This window comes from Oratosquilla oratoria, chromosome 3 (genome assembly GCF_046742065.1).
Source record: "Oratosquilla oratoria isolate Oo_2021 chromosome 3, ASM4674206v1, whole genome shotgun sequence".
Lineage (NCBI taxonomy): Eukaryota > Metazoa > Arthropoda > Malacostraca > Stomatopoda > Squillidae > Oratosquilla > Oratosquilla oratoria.
The window spans coordinates 24,979,149-24,991,914 of NC_134779.1; the positions used below are offsets into that span (position 1 = coordinate 24,979,149).

Genomic DNA, 12,766 nt, shown 5'->3' on the forward strand with positions numbered 1-12,766 from the left:
TAAGTTAACCTAACCTAACCTAACCTAACCTTGCCTAAACTAACCTAACTAACCTAGCCTAACCTTACCTAACCTAACCCAACCTAACTTAACCTACCCTAACGTAACCTAACCTAACCTAACCAACCTAACCTAACCTAAGTTAAGCCTAACTTAAACCAACCTAACCTAACCTAGCCTAACCTAACCTAACCCTGCCTGACCTAACCTAACCTAACCTAACTAAACCTAACCTTACATAACCTAACCTAACCTAACCTGACCTAACCAAACCTAACCTAACCTAACTTAACCTAACTTAACCTAACCTAACCTAACCTAACCTAACTTAACCTAACCTAACCTAACCTAACCTAACCTAACCTTACCTAACTTAACCCAACCTAACCTAACCTAACTTAACCTAACCTAACCTAACCTAACCTAACTTAACCTAACCTAACTTAACCTAACCTAACCTAACCTAGCTTAACCTAACCTAGCTTAACCCAACCTAACCTAACCTAACCTAACCTAGCCTAACCTAACCTAACTTAACCTACCCTAACCTAGCTTAACCTAACATAACCTAATTTAACCTAACCTAACACAACCTAACCTAACCTAACCTAACCTAACCTAACCTAACCTAACTTAGCCTAACCTAACCTAACTTAACCTAACCTATCCTAACCAAACCAAACCTAACCCAACTTAACCTAACCTAACCTAACCTAACCTAACCTAACCTAACCTAGCCTAACCTAACTTAACCTAATCTAACTTAACCTTACCTAACCTCACCTAACCTAACCTAACCTAACCTATCCTAACCTAATCTAGCCTATCCTAACTTAACCTAACCTAGCCTAACCTAACCCAATTTAACTTAGCCTAACCTAACCTAACCTAACCCAACCTAACCTAACCTAACCTTATCTAACGTAACCTAGCCTAACTCAACCTAACATAACCTAACTTAACTTAACCTAACTTAACCTACCCTAACCTAATCTAACCTAACTTAACCTAACCTAACCTAACCTAGCTTAACCTAACCTAACCTAACCTAACCTAACCTAACCTAACCTAACCTAACCTAACCTAACCTAACCTAACCAGATTCTTCTCACAAAGTGCACTGTGCCCGATTCTCTCACTTTATGTGAAGTTTGGGCCAAATCGGCCGACCTGACCATTTCCCTGTGAGAAATTTCGTGTCATTTCCGTCACTCTCGTCGATTTGTTCATTATCTCACCCAGAGGTCGAGGACCACGATGCCTCCTGCGGACATCACTTAGAGATCACTCCGGCCAAGCAAAGGTGCGGAAAGGCAAAAATCCCCCCCAGAGCCTCATTTTGGTTGGACCAAACGCCCAGTGCTCTGTGAGTTTGGGCCAAATCGGCAGACCTGAGAATTTCGCTCATAAATGATCGTAAATCCCCGAGAGAATTTTTCGGGTGATTATAGCCACTCCATCCCGTATTTGGCCACAGTCTCATTCAGACGAAAGGTACGAGCCCTAGAGGTACAAATGCTAGAATCCATGAGGGCCTTGGATTTGGCCGGGTCCCATGCACACGCTTATACGACTAGATTCCTCGTATCTAGCCCCACAGTCCTCAGTGCACGACTCTCTTCCTCTGGAGCAAGATTGGGCCAAATCGGTGAGCAGACCATTACGCCCATAAATGCTTTTGAGAATTATCAGGTCATCAAAGTCACTCGCTACGATTGAGATATTATCTCATTCACAAGTTGAGGACCACGAGGTCTGCGGATATTACATAGAGAACACTCAGACCAGAGGTGCAGGCGTTAGATGCGGAAGGGCCAGAGCCTCAACATTGGCTGGGCCCCAAACATACACTCTTGGCACTTCCACCAATCTCACTCCCACCCATCAATTATTTCCCTATTATCTTAGCTCGTTGTGAATGAAGGACCATCCCTGCCCATTGGCTGGGTAACCCTTTTTTGAGGTCATTTTGGTCACCTGCTTCGATTTGGCCAACATTTCACCCACAGGTCGGGGGTCACCAGGGCTCCTGTGGATTTCAATTGGACACCGCATAGGCCAACAGTATGGACGCCTGAGGCGGAAATGTGAAAAATTGGAGAAAAGGGTAAATTTTAGGATGGTCACTACGCACAGGCTCTTTGGCCCAGGCTCCTCGCGTCTGCCTCGCGGTGAACTGTGGTCGACTCTCTCCCTCTGGGGATAAGTTTTGGCCAAATCAGTGACCTACCGATTTTCGCCAAAATCCCTGGGTACCCTTTGGGATCTTTTCGTTTTGGGGTCATGTTTGGTCACCTGCTCCGATTGGGTCACCATCTCACCCACAGGTCGAGAGTCACGAGGTACTTTGAGGATTTCACTTGGAGACCACTCAGAGAAAGGTGCGGGCGTCTGAAACGGAAAGGGAAAAATCCACCAAGAACTTAGACTTTGGCTGGGTCCCACACACACGGCCCTAAGTGCAGGTTCCTCCTATGTATATCACAGTGCCCTATACACAAAAATTCTCCTTTTGGAGCAGGATTAGGACAAATCCGCTGACCTGACAACTTCGGGCCCGTCTAAGATTTACCATTGTCAGTATACTTTATACTATGAGAAATAAAAACATGATATTGGAAAACACCCATTTTTATTCAATAACCGTTTAATATAATATGAATATGTTGGAGATGTCGCTATATATACAAATATAACATCTATAAACATCATAGCAAAGTATTTACAGTCAAACTTGGCCTCTCTTTAATAGTCTTATCAAATCTACCTTTCTTCAGAATCAATATGTCACATGTGAGTTACATATAAGATAATATTATACGTATCATCTTTTGTATCCGTTTATCGTATATTTATAATTTTCTATCATAAATACTCATATATTCTATTTTCAACGCCTTTTTATTATTTACAAATATTTGTATTTTTATATATATATATTTTTTCAATTATGTTTTTATTTTTTTTCCAGCACCAGCGTCATTACCATCATCATCATCACTGAAATCATATAAAGACGTAACCAAAACTTAGAGCAGATGATTCTAAACTTGAGTCAATATTCAAATACGGAAGAGGTCCTTAGAATGGTTTTAGTGAAATTTTTGAGTCAAAATTTCGAGAAGAATTAAAGAGAACTTTTTTAATCAAAATTTCGAGAAGAATTTAGGAGAAATTTTTGAGTCAAAACTTCGAGAAGAATTAAAGAGAGAGGAAAAAAAAAAAAAAACGATTCACGATCCAAACACGAGATAGTAGAGGCCATCAGAAGGATTTTTGATAAAAATATTTCGAGAAATTTTAAGAGAAAAGTTTGAAAAAGAAATGACAAGTTTTGAAATAGACACGAAGAAAAAATCTGATAATTTGAGAGTAATTTTATGAAAAAGAAGTTGAAGTAATATATCTATTTACATACATACTTATAATTTTTGTATCTTATTCCTGTTTTTTATGTATTCATTTACCTTGGTCTTATACATACATACATTATATATAAATATATATATATATATATATATATATATATGGTGAGGTATATATATACATATATATATATATATATATATATATATATATATATATGTATATAATTCTATTTACTTGTTACCTTATTTCCCTATTTTCCTTTGGACCTCAACCCAATAAGAACGATGACTCAAATTTGCAAATCACTGACACTGTGGGACACTAACATGGCCACTGTGATAAATCTTTTTGAAACAACTGTCCTTTCAACACCGCGGGGCCCAATAGGAACTCCGTTGTAGCAAAGAACAGGATATTTTGTCCAGCTGAGGCATGGCACCCTGGCATGGGCACTGTCTATTCATGCCAGAAGCCATTCCTTTACCTGAGTCAATCAATCTGGCATTTGTCGCAATGGAATAGATGCGGGTGCCCCGTGGTATTGAAGGAGGTAAGAAAATTTCATGCATACACAAAACTGTACGCTTGAAAGTCATTAAGCTAACATTTAATTGCACGTGTGTGTGTGTGTGTGTGTGTGTGTGTGTGTGTGTGTGTGTGTGTGTGTGTGTGTGTGTGTGTGTGTGTGTGTGTGTGTGTGTGTGTGTGTGTGTGTGTGTGTGTGTGTGTGTGTGTGTGTGTGTGTGTGTGTGCGTGTACCTGCCTTTGTACATAAGTATGGGTTAACTTATGCTCGCAGGTATTCTCGTGCACATGCTCGGTCATCGCCATCTACCTTCTGATGCGTATAAAAGTTCCTATCTAGAGATGTGTATTTATAAAAGGGGCATTCTTGTGCACTATGACGGCTGCTTACATTGTTTTCGGATTAAAGTGATGTTAACAATGACAATAAGGTTGGATCTTTCCATCGCAACATCTTACATATTAAATCATTCATATTTTAAAAAAGCAGTACAACAACAGCATATTTATGAAAAGCTATATCTTCTATATTCTAAGTTCCCGTTGTTTCTAACAGACTTAAATCTAACCCAAAAGAACCCTGGGCTCTCAACTTCGTTAGATAGAACTGCTTGGCACTATGTAGAATGAAATCTATCCAGAACCTCAAAAATATATGAAGAACCAACACTAAATTCTGGTCGAGAAGACCTTTCATATTATGCGTCGAGAAACAGAGGGGCATCACCGCCACTTTTACTAGTTTTGAGTTAAGCACCGGGTATTGAAAGCCGTATGCTTCTTATATATATGTCCGTTCTTAACTAGAAACTAGCAAAGATGGCAAGGATGCCCTTCTGTTTCTGGAACACCTCATATACTCAAATGTAGTTTCTGTCAAGAAATTCTATTACATTCTTGGGTAGAGTACTTGAACATTCCATGCATTTCCAATTATTTGGAAAGAATACATAGAAATTCAATATTCTTTTCAAACGTAGTTAGTAAACGCACTCCGAAGGGATATCTCCGCATATTCTCTACTTTCCGCATAAGGGGAGAAAGAGGGAGGCGACCCTGTTGTAGGTGCGCTGTGTCTTGCTGCATTGCTTCGGACTCGTGCACAGGGCAGGAGACAGGGATGGACTTTCATCCAAGAGGAGCTAAGTTGTGAGGGTAACAATGGATTTGAGTGGGTGCGTGCTTCGGGTGGCTACCTCCCTTATAAAGGGGAATAAACCCTTCGTATATAGAGAGCAAGTTCCTCGAACTTCTAGCCAATTCTAGCAAATTACATAGAGCACTTGTACGTGCTAGACAGTTCTATTCAAGTAAGAGGAGAGCCTAGATTCTCTGGGGTTAATCCTATACACCTACATAGAGAAGATCCTATGAACACATTTTTTTACAGTCAGGGCAAAAGGAGACTTTGATGAAATGTTTACAGGAGGTGAAGGGAAAGCCATTATATCCTAATATCACAACGCAATTGAATGAAGTCCGTGGTAACAATACTGGCATCATAATATTATCAGGAATACACCACAACACATAACAGACTGCAGCTTCATCGCAATGTGCCATGTACAGTAGCTGCTTCAATGCACTGTAGAAAAACTGTAGTATACAGTCATACTGTTCTTATTGTTCTTGTTATTGTCACGTAGTTCTCGAACGTTCTATGCGATTGTTCTTTTACGACTTGTGTGTACGGCGACAGTGAAAGACGTTGCGTTTATATTCAAGAGACAAATAATGGTGGAACCTTTTCTTCTTGCCACTGATAGAAGCACTTCTTTGTTGGTTTTCAAAGTGTACGTCGTTTATTTCGATTGTTTCTCGTCTTTCCAGCAATAGCGAGAGATCGAAGCATATGTTTGAAAAAAAAAAATATATCCTTTTTCTGTAGTGTTTCAAGACTTCACAAAAAGAATATTTTTTTCTTCAAGATTATTGTTATTTAATCAAAAGGTTACTTCCACAGGCCTTTTAACACACACAACAGTATCTAGAAGCACATAGATCACGTGTCTTGTTCAACTAGGAACGTCTAGATAAAACACTCACATTGGATTGCACAATGTGTTTCGTCGTGGTTGTTCGTACGGTTTGTTAAACGAGGAACATTTTCGAAATTGATGAACCATTGTTAATATCATATTCAAAATCAAAATACTTCTAACACTGAGAAACCTGTATATTCTCGCAAAAACAAGAGCACGCGAAATTATCCGAGACATATACTTCCTAAAAATGGCAAATCCACCAAAATAAATGATCGTAAAAACTATCTAGCTGTCAATGGTAGCGGGGAAATAGATTAAACAAAATAGCTTGCGTTAACCAAAGTACAATCAATTACTTAATTCGACTCCCCTGCTTCACTATTACTTTTGACTTTTGGACTCAAAACGGCTGACATGCTCAACATTCTTCATTTAATGGTGGTAGCTGTGTCCAGGAACCAAATTTCCCGATTCATGAGTTCATTGTTTTCAATAGTAATTGTGAGGCATTGAAACCAACATACCTTAGTAACTGAATATACATAAAACATCTACAGAATCGAGTAATCAAAAAGGCGCAATACACAGCTAGGGAAGAACTCAAAAAAGTGCCTGGTAATTATAGAAAATTTTGCTGTTCGGAGAGCTTTTTCTTTTGCACCAGAAAAGCAGGTTTATGCTTTTGAAAGCTCTGTACATTTAACAATCAATTTTCTCTTATATAAAAATTCATACGACTAAGTTTACACCTTCACCTCTCTTCATCTACTCAACAATGAATTATGACCCTCGTAATCAATCTATCTATATATTCATATTCAACTATCTACAGTAAAAAGACCAGAAAACAATAAAAAAATATTTTCAATTATGGCTACATTCACAAGAATCCCTCATGCATACAATAGTTGATATACAGTTACCGGATCATATACGTCAAGTAGACATTCCTCTACTCAGACATTCCAGTAGACAAAGCCTGATCAGACATTCCCTGTAGACATTCGGTAAAAAGACTCGTTTAGGTATGCACATCATTCCTTGGAATGGTCAAGGAAAAAGAAATAATTTTCCTTAGAAATATAAGTAGAGTTTGGTGGTCATTCTGTAGAGTATACAAGAAGTACAATGTACAACTTAGTTATGGTGATCACAACCATAAGATAATTTACAATTACACAAAATAAACGAATTTCTTTGAGGATGATCTAACAACCCATTTAACATGTTTACGACGATTTCGATGATGTAAGCAGCTGGCGGGCATTGGTTTGAAGTTCTGAGTCGATTCTGACCTGACTGGGTAATCAAATCTTTTCTTAGTTTGGTTTTACACAGTCACGACTGTGTTTCACGACAACGCCACGATCTCTCAATCGTAGCCGAAGTTGTGGCTGAAGTCGTGACTGTGTAAACCCATGCTTTGATCAAATCGTCTTGTATCAGATAGAACAAAGGCATTTGGTATGTTAGGTTATGGATTTGACAAACTATAACTGTGAATTACCATTGTAGGACAAAGGATACAAGTATGAAAATGACGTCATCACTAAGTGAGATTTTGGAAAATGAGCTCCTTCGGTAAGAGTATACATTGTGTCAAGATAAGCAACTTTTTTAATTGGTAAACAGGACGTTCAGGATGGGATTGGTCTTCATGTGGTATCTGCAACAGCAGAATTTCAACACTGAATCGCAGTAATCAAGGGGTTAACATAAGGATACAGAGCAGGTGAGGAGGAAATACGGAAGTAGTATGAAAAATAGAGATGAATACAAAGATAAATTCATAGAAGTGTTCCTAATACTAAGATATATTGTGATCTTATAATTCTGTTTTTTTTTTTCCTAATATATTTTTAGTGCAAAACTCTATACGCCAAATCTTAGGATTTTCATTTTCTTTTTAGTAACAATCCAAGATTTCTGAGAATATTTGGTTTAATTTATTTTTGTTTGTTTCCTTGTTATTAATGGGTCACAGCATCACCAGATGAATAGTAATTAAGTGCATTTCACCAATGAACTTTTTTGGCCACACCATTAATAGAACTGTGGTCTAAGCTAACTAATAAACCTGCTCTCTGTATGTTCGCCCTAGGGGACTTCAATGCATAAGAGAGTCTGGTAAAAGAACTCCAACTAGAATCTTAAAATAAGTTGGGGTGAATGTACGTTATGGGTGGTTACCTCTCTTGTAAAGTAAAAGAAGCCTATTGGTATATAGATAAGAAATAGATAGATGATATTCACCCACGAAAGCAATGGCCGATGAATCCATAGATGAACAATGTCTTCCTTACTTTTCCAAACTGACGAAACTGTTAACATTATTTTGGAAACTTGCGTGTTCGTAGCAAACCGTAACTTCAGTAAAAAGAGACTCACAGAGTTGTCCACGAACATCATCTTTATTATTCAACATTACCATCTTCGACATGCTTATTTTTGTTGTGTAAATTTCTGACATATTCTCTTTTATTGTAGACTCATTGAAGATGGCAACATTGATTGCCGAAAGGGCTGACAAATAAATATGAAGTTCGTCGCCACATATGTGATTCCCTCTCTCTCTCATTTTACTGTTAATGTTTTTTCTGCCTACCTACAGGTGATCTTATTCAGCGGAGAAAGGTTTAGATAATAAGGGAGGAAGGTCTGTCTTAGGATTAGATTTGTGTATATTCCTTTGCACGAAGGTTGATTCCTAATGTCTGATGACATACTCTCTAGAGTTTGTTTCCTCCAACACCAAACGCTCTCATACAGCTGTGGAGTAGTTTAAAAGCTGAAGAGGACCTCGAACGATAAGAAACGTCTGATATTATCAAGAGAAACACTCATCAAGTGCGTCACAAGACTAAAGGAATAATGATGGAAAACTATTTTATAAGTTGTACCCCCAGCGTTCAGTCTTCCTCGGATTGACTTCAAATATTTGCACTTGCATCGTCGAATAATTGATTTGAGAGTATTTGGCAAAGGGGTGGAGGGTGGAATCTCGGTTCGGTCATTCGCTTCCAGGCAAAGGGACATAGGAGACTCTTCGAGTGTATTGGTCAAAGGTGAGAGGCCAGTGAGGTTCATGAGATTGACTTAACTTGAACTTTAGATTAAGCCTTTCGGTCCAGGTGAAATAGTCTAGGTCAAGGTTCCTTGACGATGACCTAGTTTAGAGATCTTTGAAAGTGACTGACCTAGGTTGGCCATTAAATCGTAGATGATATTCTTTTATCAAGAATGCACTTGCCTACACTACATCTCGTACTGCTAGTTCTGACCAAAGCATTTTCATATATGATCATTACATTGTAAATCAGTATGTTTACTACTAAATCACAATGATGAGTCATGATTTAGTCAGCCAAAGTGGTGGGCAAGTCAATACATTTTTTGTCATATTAAAGAAGGAGATATCAAAGTATAAGTATTAACCACTGAGAATGGCCTTATGTTGACTGTTGAAACCTTCTGGTCAACAAGAAGTAACTTAGGTCAAGTGTCAATATTTTATGACGAAGATCTTGGATCATAAGCTGATAGTTATCTTCTTCTCCGAGAGGAGAGGTCAGTGACCGGAAGTGACCGGAAGAATTTGGTCAAGATCAGGTCAAGATCAGGTCAAGATCAAAGAGCGGTCGTGATGACCCTAGCCTCTAGCTATGGGTTTGAGGGTCAGAGGGCCGTTGCGCTGGCTTTTGGAGGACCACGTGGATCCATGAGGAGCTTATCCATGGCAAGGTCGACCTTAAGGTGTTCGAATTCATCCACTTCAGCATCTGTAAAAGGACAAGTCAGTTCACCAATAAACCAGTCAGTTAAAAAACAAGTTAATTTACCAAGAAAACAGTCAATGAGTTAAAAACCAGTCAGTTTACCAATAAACTAATCAATAAGTTGACCAATAGACCAATCAAGAGTTGATCAATGAGCCAGTCAACCAAGGGCTCATGGCTAGCCAGACTGTCAATTAATCAATAGACCAATCAGTCATTCAGCTAGTCCATCAAACATCTAATAGTGATTAGTCTATAAATTAACCAATCAGTCAATAGATATGCCTTGTTGAGCTGTGTCCTCGACTGTAAAGAGCCACAGCTTTGGCAACTGAAGGAGAATATCCAGTGAGGGGTTCTCTAAATGTCAATATGTGGGAAAGGGAAGATTATGTCTGAGTCTCCCTTCTCGAATTCGAAGTGTATCTCATATAAACTCAACATCCCACTCCCAGGAAATGCAAGTCCTGTCATTTGCAGGAAGCCATTTTTATGCCGATATTTGGCTTGACTACCCGCTCGGCCAGAGCTGTCGGAAACCAACGCTGAAAACCCGCAGCGGTTCTCGGAAATCTCGAACTCAAAATCACCAGCTAACGAGCTCGGCACGGTATCCACTGGACTACTGCACGGCCCACTCGGAGGGTATCCTTGACTTCATTCCCACTCGGAATGTATCCTTGACTTCATTTGTATTGACATATTCTAGAGCTTAATGCTCAAGGTGGCAACCTACAAAAATTGCCTCTTTGTCGGACGAAGCTGGGCTGAAAGTTCGTACCCTGCGCCAGTTCTAGTCGTAGCATTTTAAATGATATAGGAGATCGTGTAGGTGATAAATGATACGTAAATGGAGAAATAGCTTAAATGATGTTATTCATATCAAAAGAAATATCATAGTTTTCCTCAGGTTAAAGACTTACTATAAGAGCGATTGTATATATTTTTCTTTTGTGTTTGTATGTGCTATGCATATGTGGTTACATATGTATATATGTATATTTATATATATATATATATATATATATATATATATATATATATATATATATATCAACCACAATGCACTTTCAATCTAAGCCATCAACATCGGAAGAACCGTGGAGGCACATGCAGAAATTGAAACGTGGTACAACTGAGTACTCGAACTATCGGCGGTAAGCACGTGACCAGTGTATGTGCCTCCACGGTTCTTTCGATGTTAATTGCTTAGAATTAAAGTGCATTGTTGTTGATGAAAATGTATCTCTAGTAACTGGGACCCATTCAGTGTTGTACATATATTTATATATATACATATATATATATATATATATATTTCTATATGTATATATATACATACACACACACACACACACACACACACACACACACACACACACATATATATATATATATATATATATATATACATATATATATATATATATATATATATATATATATATATATATATCACAACGAACACCACAGTCGGACGAAAGAAAAAGTTGCGTAAGCGGAACTATATATTTCGATTGCTACCTGCAATCCTCTTCAGTGATGTTATTTATTTTCTCATGTTCCCTTTCTTTTGTAAGAGGTTGCTACTTAAGATAGCCTCCTCCCTGCCACTTTGTACTACTGAAGAGGATTGCAGGTAGCAATCGAAATATATAGTTCCGCTTACGCAACTTTTTCTTTCGTCCGACTGTGGTGTTAGTTGTGATTTATAAATGTGTTACTACATTTCTCACCTGTGATATATATATATATATATATATATACATATATATATATATATATATATATATATATATATATATATATGTACACACACCTAGGTCTCTCCAACACTCGTCAGCCACTCCTTGATCGAATGTTTAGGTCCGGGACATAAATCCACTTCGGAATTTGGTAGTATCTTATGTCCTGGGGGGGCCAATTCCCGCAGTGAGTTTATATTTTGGGCCCAAATGTCCGTACAAGTGGCGGTTGGCGAGTGTCGGATTAAGGGACTTAGGTTGCGGTATGTAAACAATGGGTAAGGAAACTTCTGTGGGTTTTATTAAAAATTCTAATCATGTAAATATCACCCCAAAGGTATCATAGTCAAGAAAATATGCCAAATGTTTTTAAAATTGCCAAATGTGGTGTGGAATAGCAAATAAATTTGCACAATTTGGAATGGTTCACTCTTGTTCACCAACCTTTGATTTATGTTTCTAGATATTTATATTTATATTTATGTGCCGCGCGCTAGCCTAGTGGATACCTTGGCGAACTCATCAGCATGTGGTCGTGAGTTCGATTACCGGGACCAGTTGCGGAATATGCCGCTTTGGTGCCCAGCAGTGCAGGCCATGCGGGGAACCGACGCAACCTAAGACTTAAAAAAAAAAAAAAAAAAAAAAAAAAAAAAAAAAAAAAAAAAAAAAAAAAAAAAAAAAAAAAAAAAAAAAAAAAAAAAAAAAAAAAAAAAAAAAAAAAACGGGATTTTGCTCTACTAGGGGTTTCTCACTTCCCACACTGCGTAGGGGTAGGATGGTGAAAAAGTTATATTCATAAATTTGTTTAGAACTCGATGTCATTCTTACCTACAACTTTAGTTGATGGGTGGTCACATTCCGCCTCGGAAAACTCAAGGGTGTTGCGTCTACTATAGGCGTCCTCACTATAATGTAGAAAAAATTAATGAATTTTAGAAACAAAAACAACAAAGAATGCATCATTGAATGGATCTTTGATTATAAACGCGTGTGGATGTGGTTACTCTAAATAACATGGTTATAACAAATATCTTGATAAAAAAAGAAAAAAGAAAATGAAAAAGTCAACTAAAAAAAGAAAAAGAAAATGTAAGACATGATGAATGCGTGCGTGGATATATATACTCGTATATATATGTATAGATATAGATGTAGATACGAAAATGACAGGACCTGCAAGCCGAACTGCAGTTTTCTTCAATATTCTCGGTGTTGTTGTCGTGGCATGTAGGCCTTTTGTTTTTCTCTTTCTTGTCCTTGATCGGTCTTGAGATATATGTAAAATAAAGAGTATCGATGTAATAGTTACAGGTAAGACTACACAGAAGCAGCAGAGACCGTAGCAATGAGAGCCAGTCTTTTT

General features: G+C 38.0%; 1 protein-coding gene across 7 annotated transcripts in view; it reads right to left on the minus strand.

Moving 5' to 3' along the window:
* Positions 1 to 4,091: 4,091 nt before the first annotated feature.
* The window catches only part of LOC143020987 (cell adhesion molecule Dscam1-like), a 90,675-nt gene continuing 82,000 nt past the window's right edge, over positions 4,092 to 12,766 (minus strand). For 6 of the 7 annotated variants that reach the window (XM_076178086.1, XM_076178080.1, XM_076178059.1 and 3 more), the window contains exons 36-38: positions 12,577 to 12,669; positions 12,232 to 12,308; positions 4,092 to 9,658 (exon numbers count right to left, since the gene is read on the minus strand). In XM_076178086.1, the coding sequence (XP_076034201.1) occupies positions 9,555 to 9,658; positions 12,232 to 12,308; positions 12,577 to 12,669 (274 nt within the window). In that variant the 3' untranslated portion in view covers positions 4,092 to 9,554. The remainder of the gene's footprint in view (positions 9,659 to 12,231; positions 12,309 to 12,576; positions 12,670 to 12,766) is intronic. The other variant, XM_076178104.1, reaches the window with a different exon arrangement.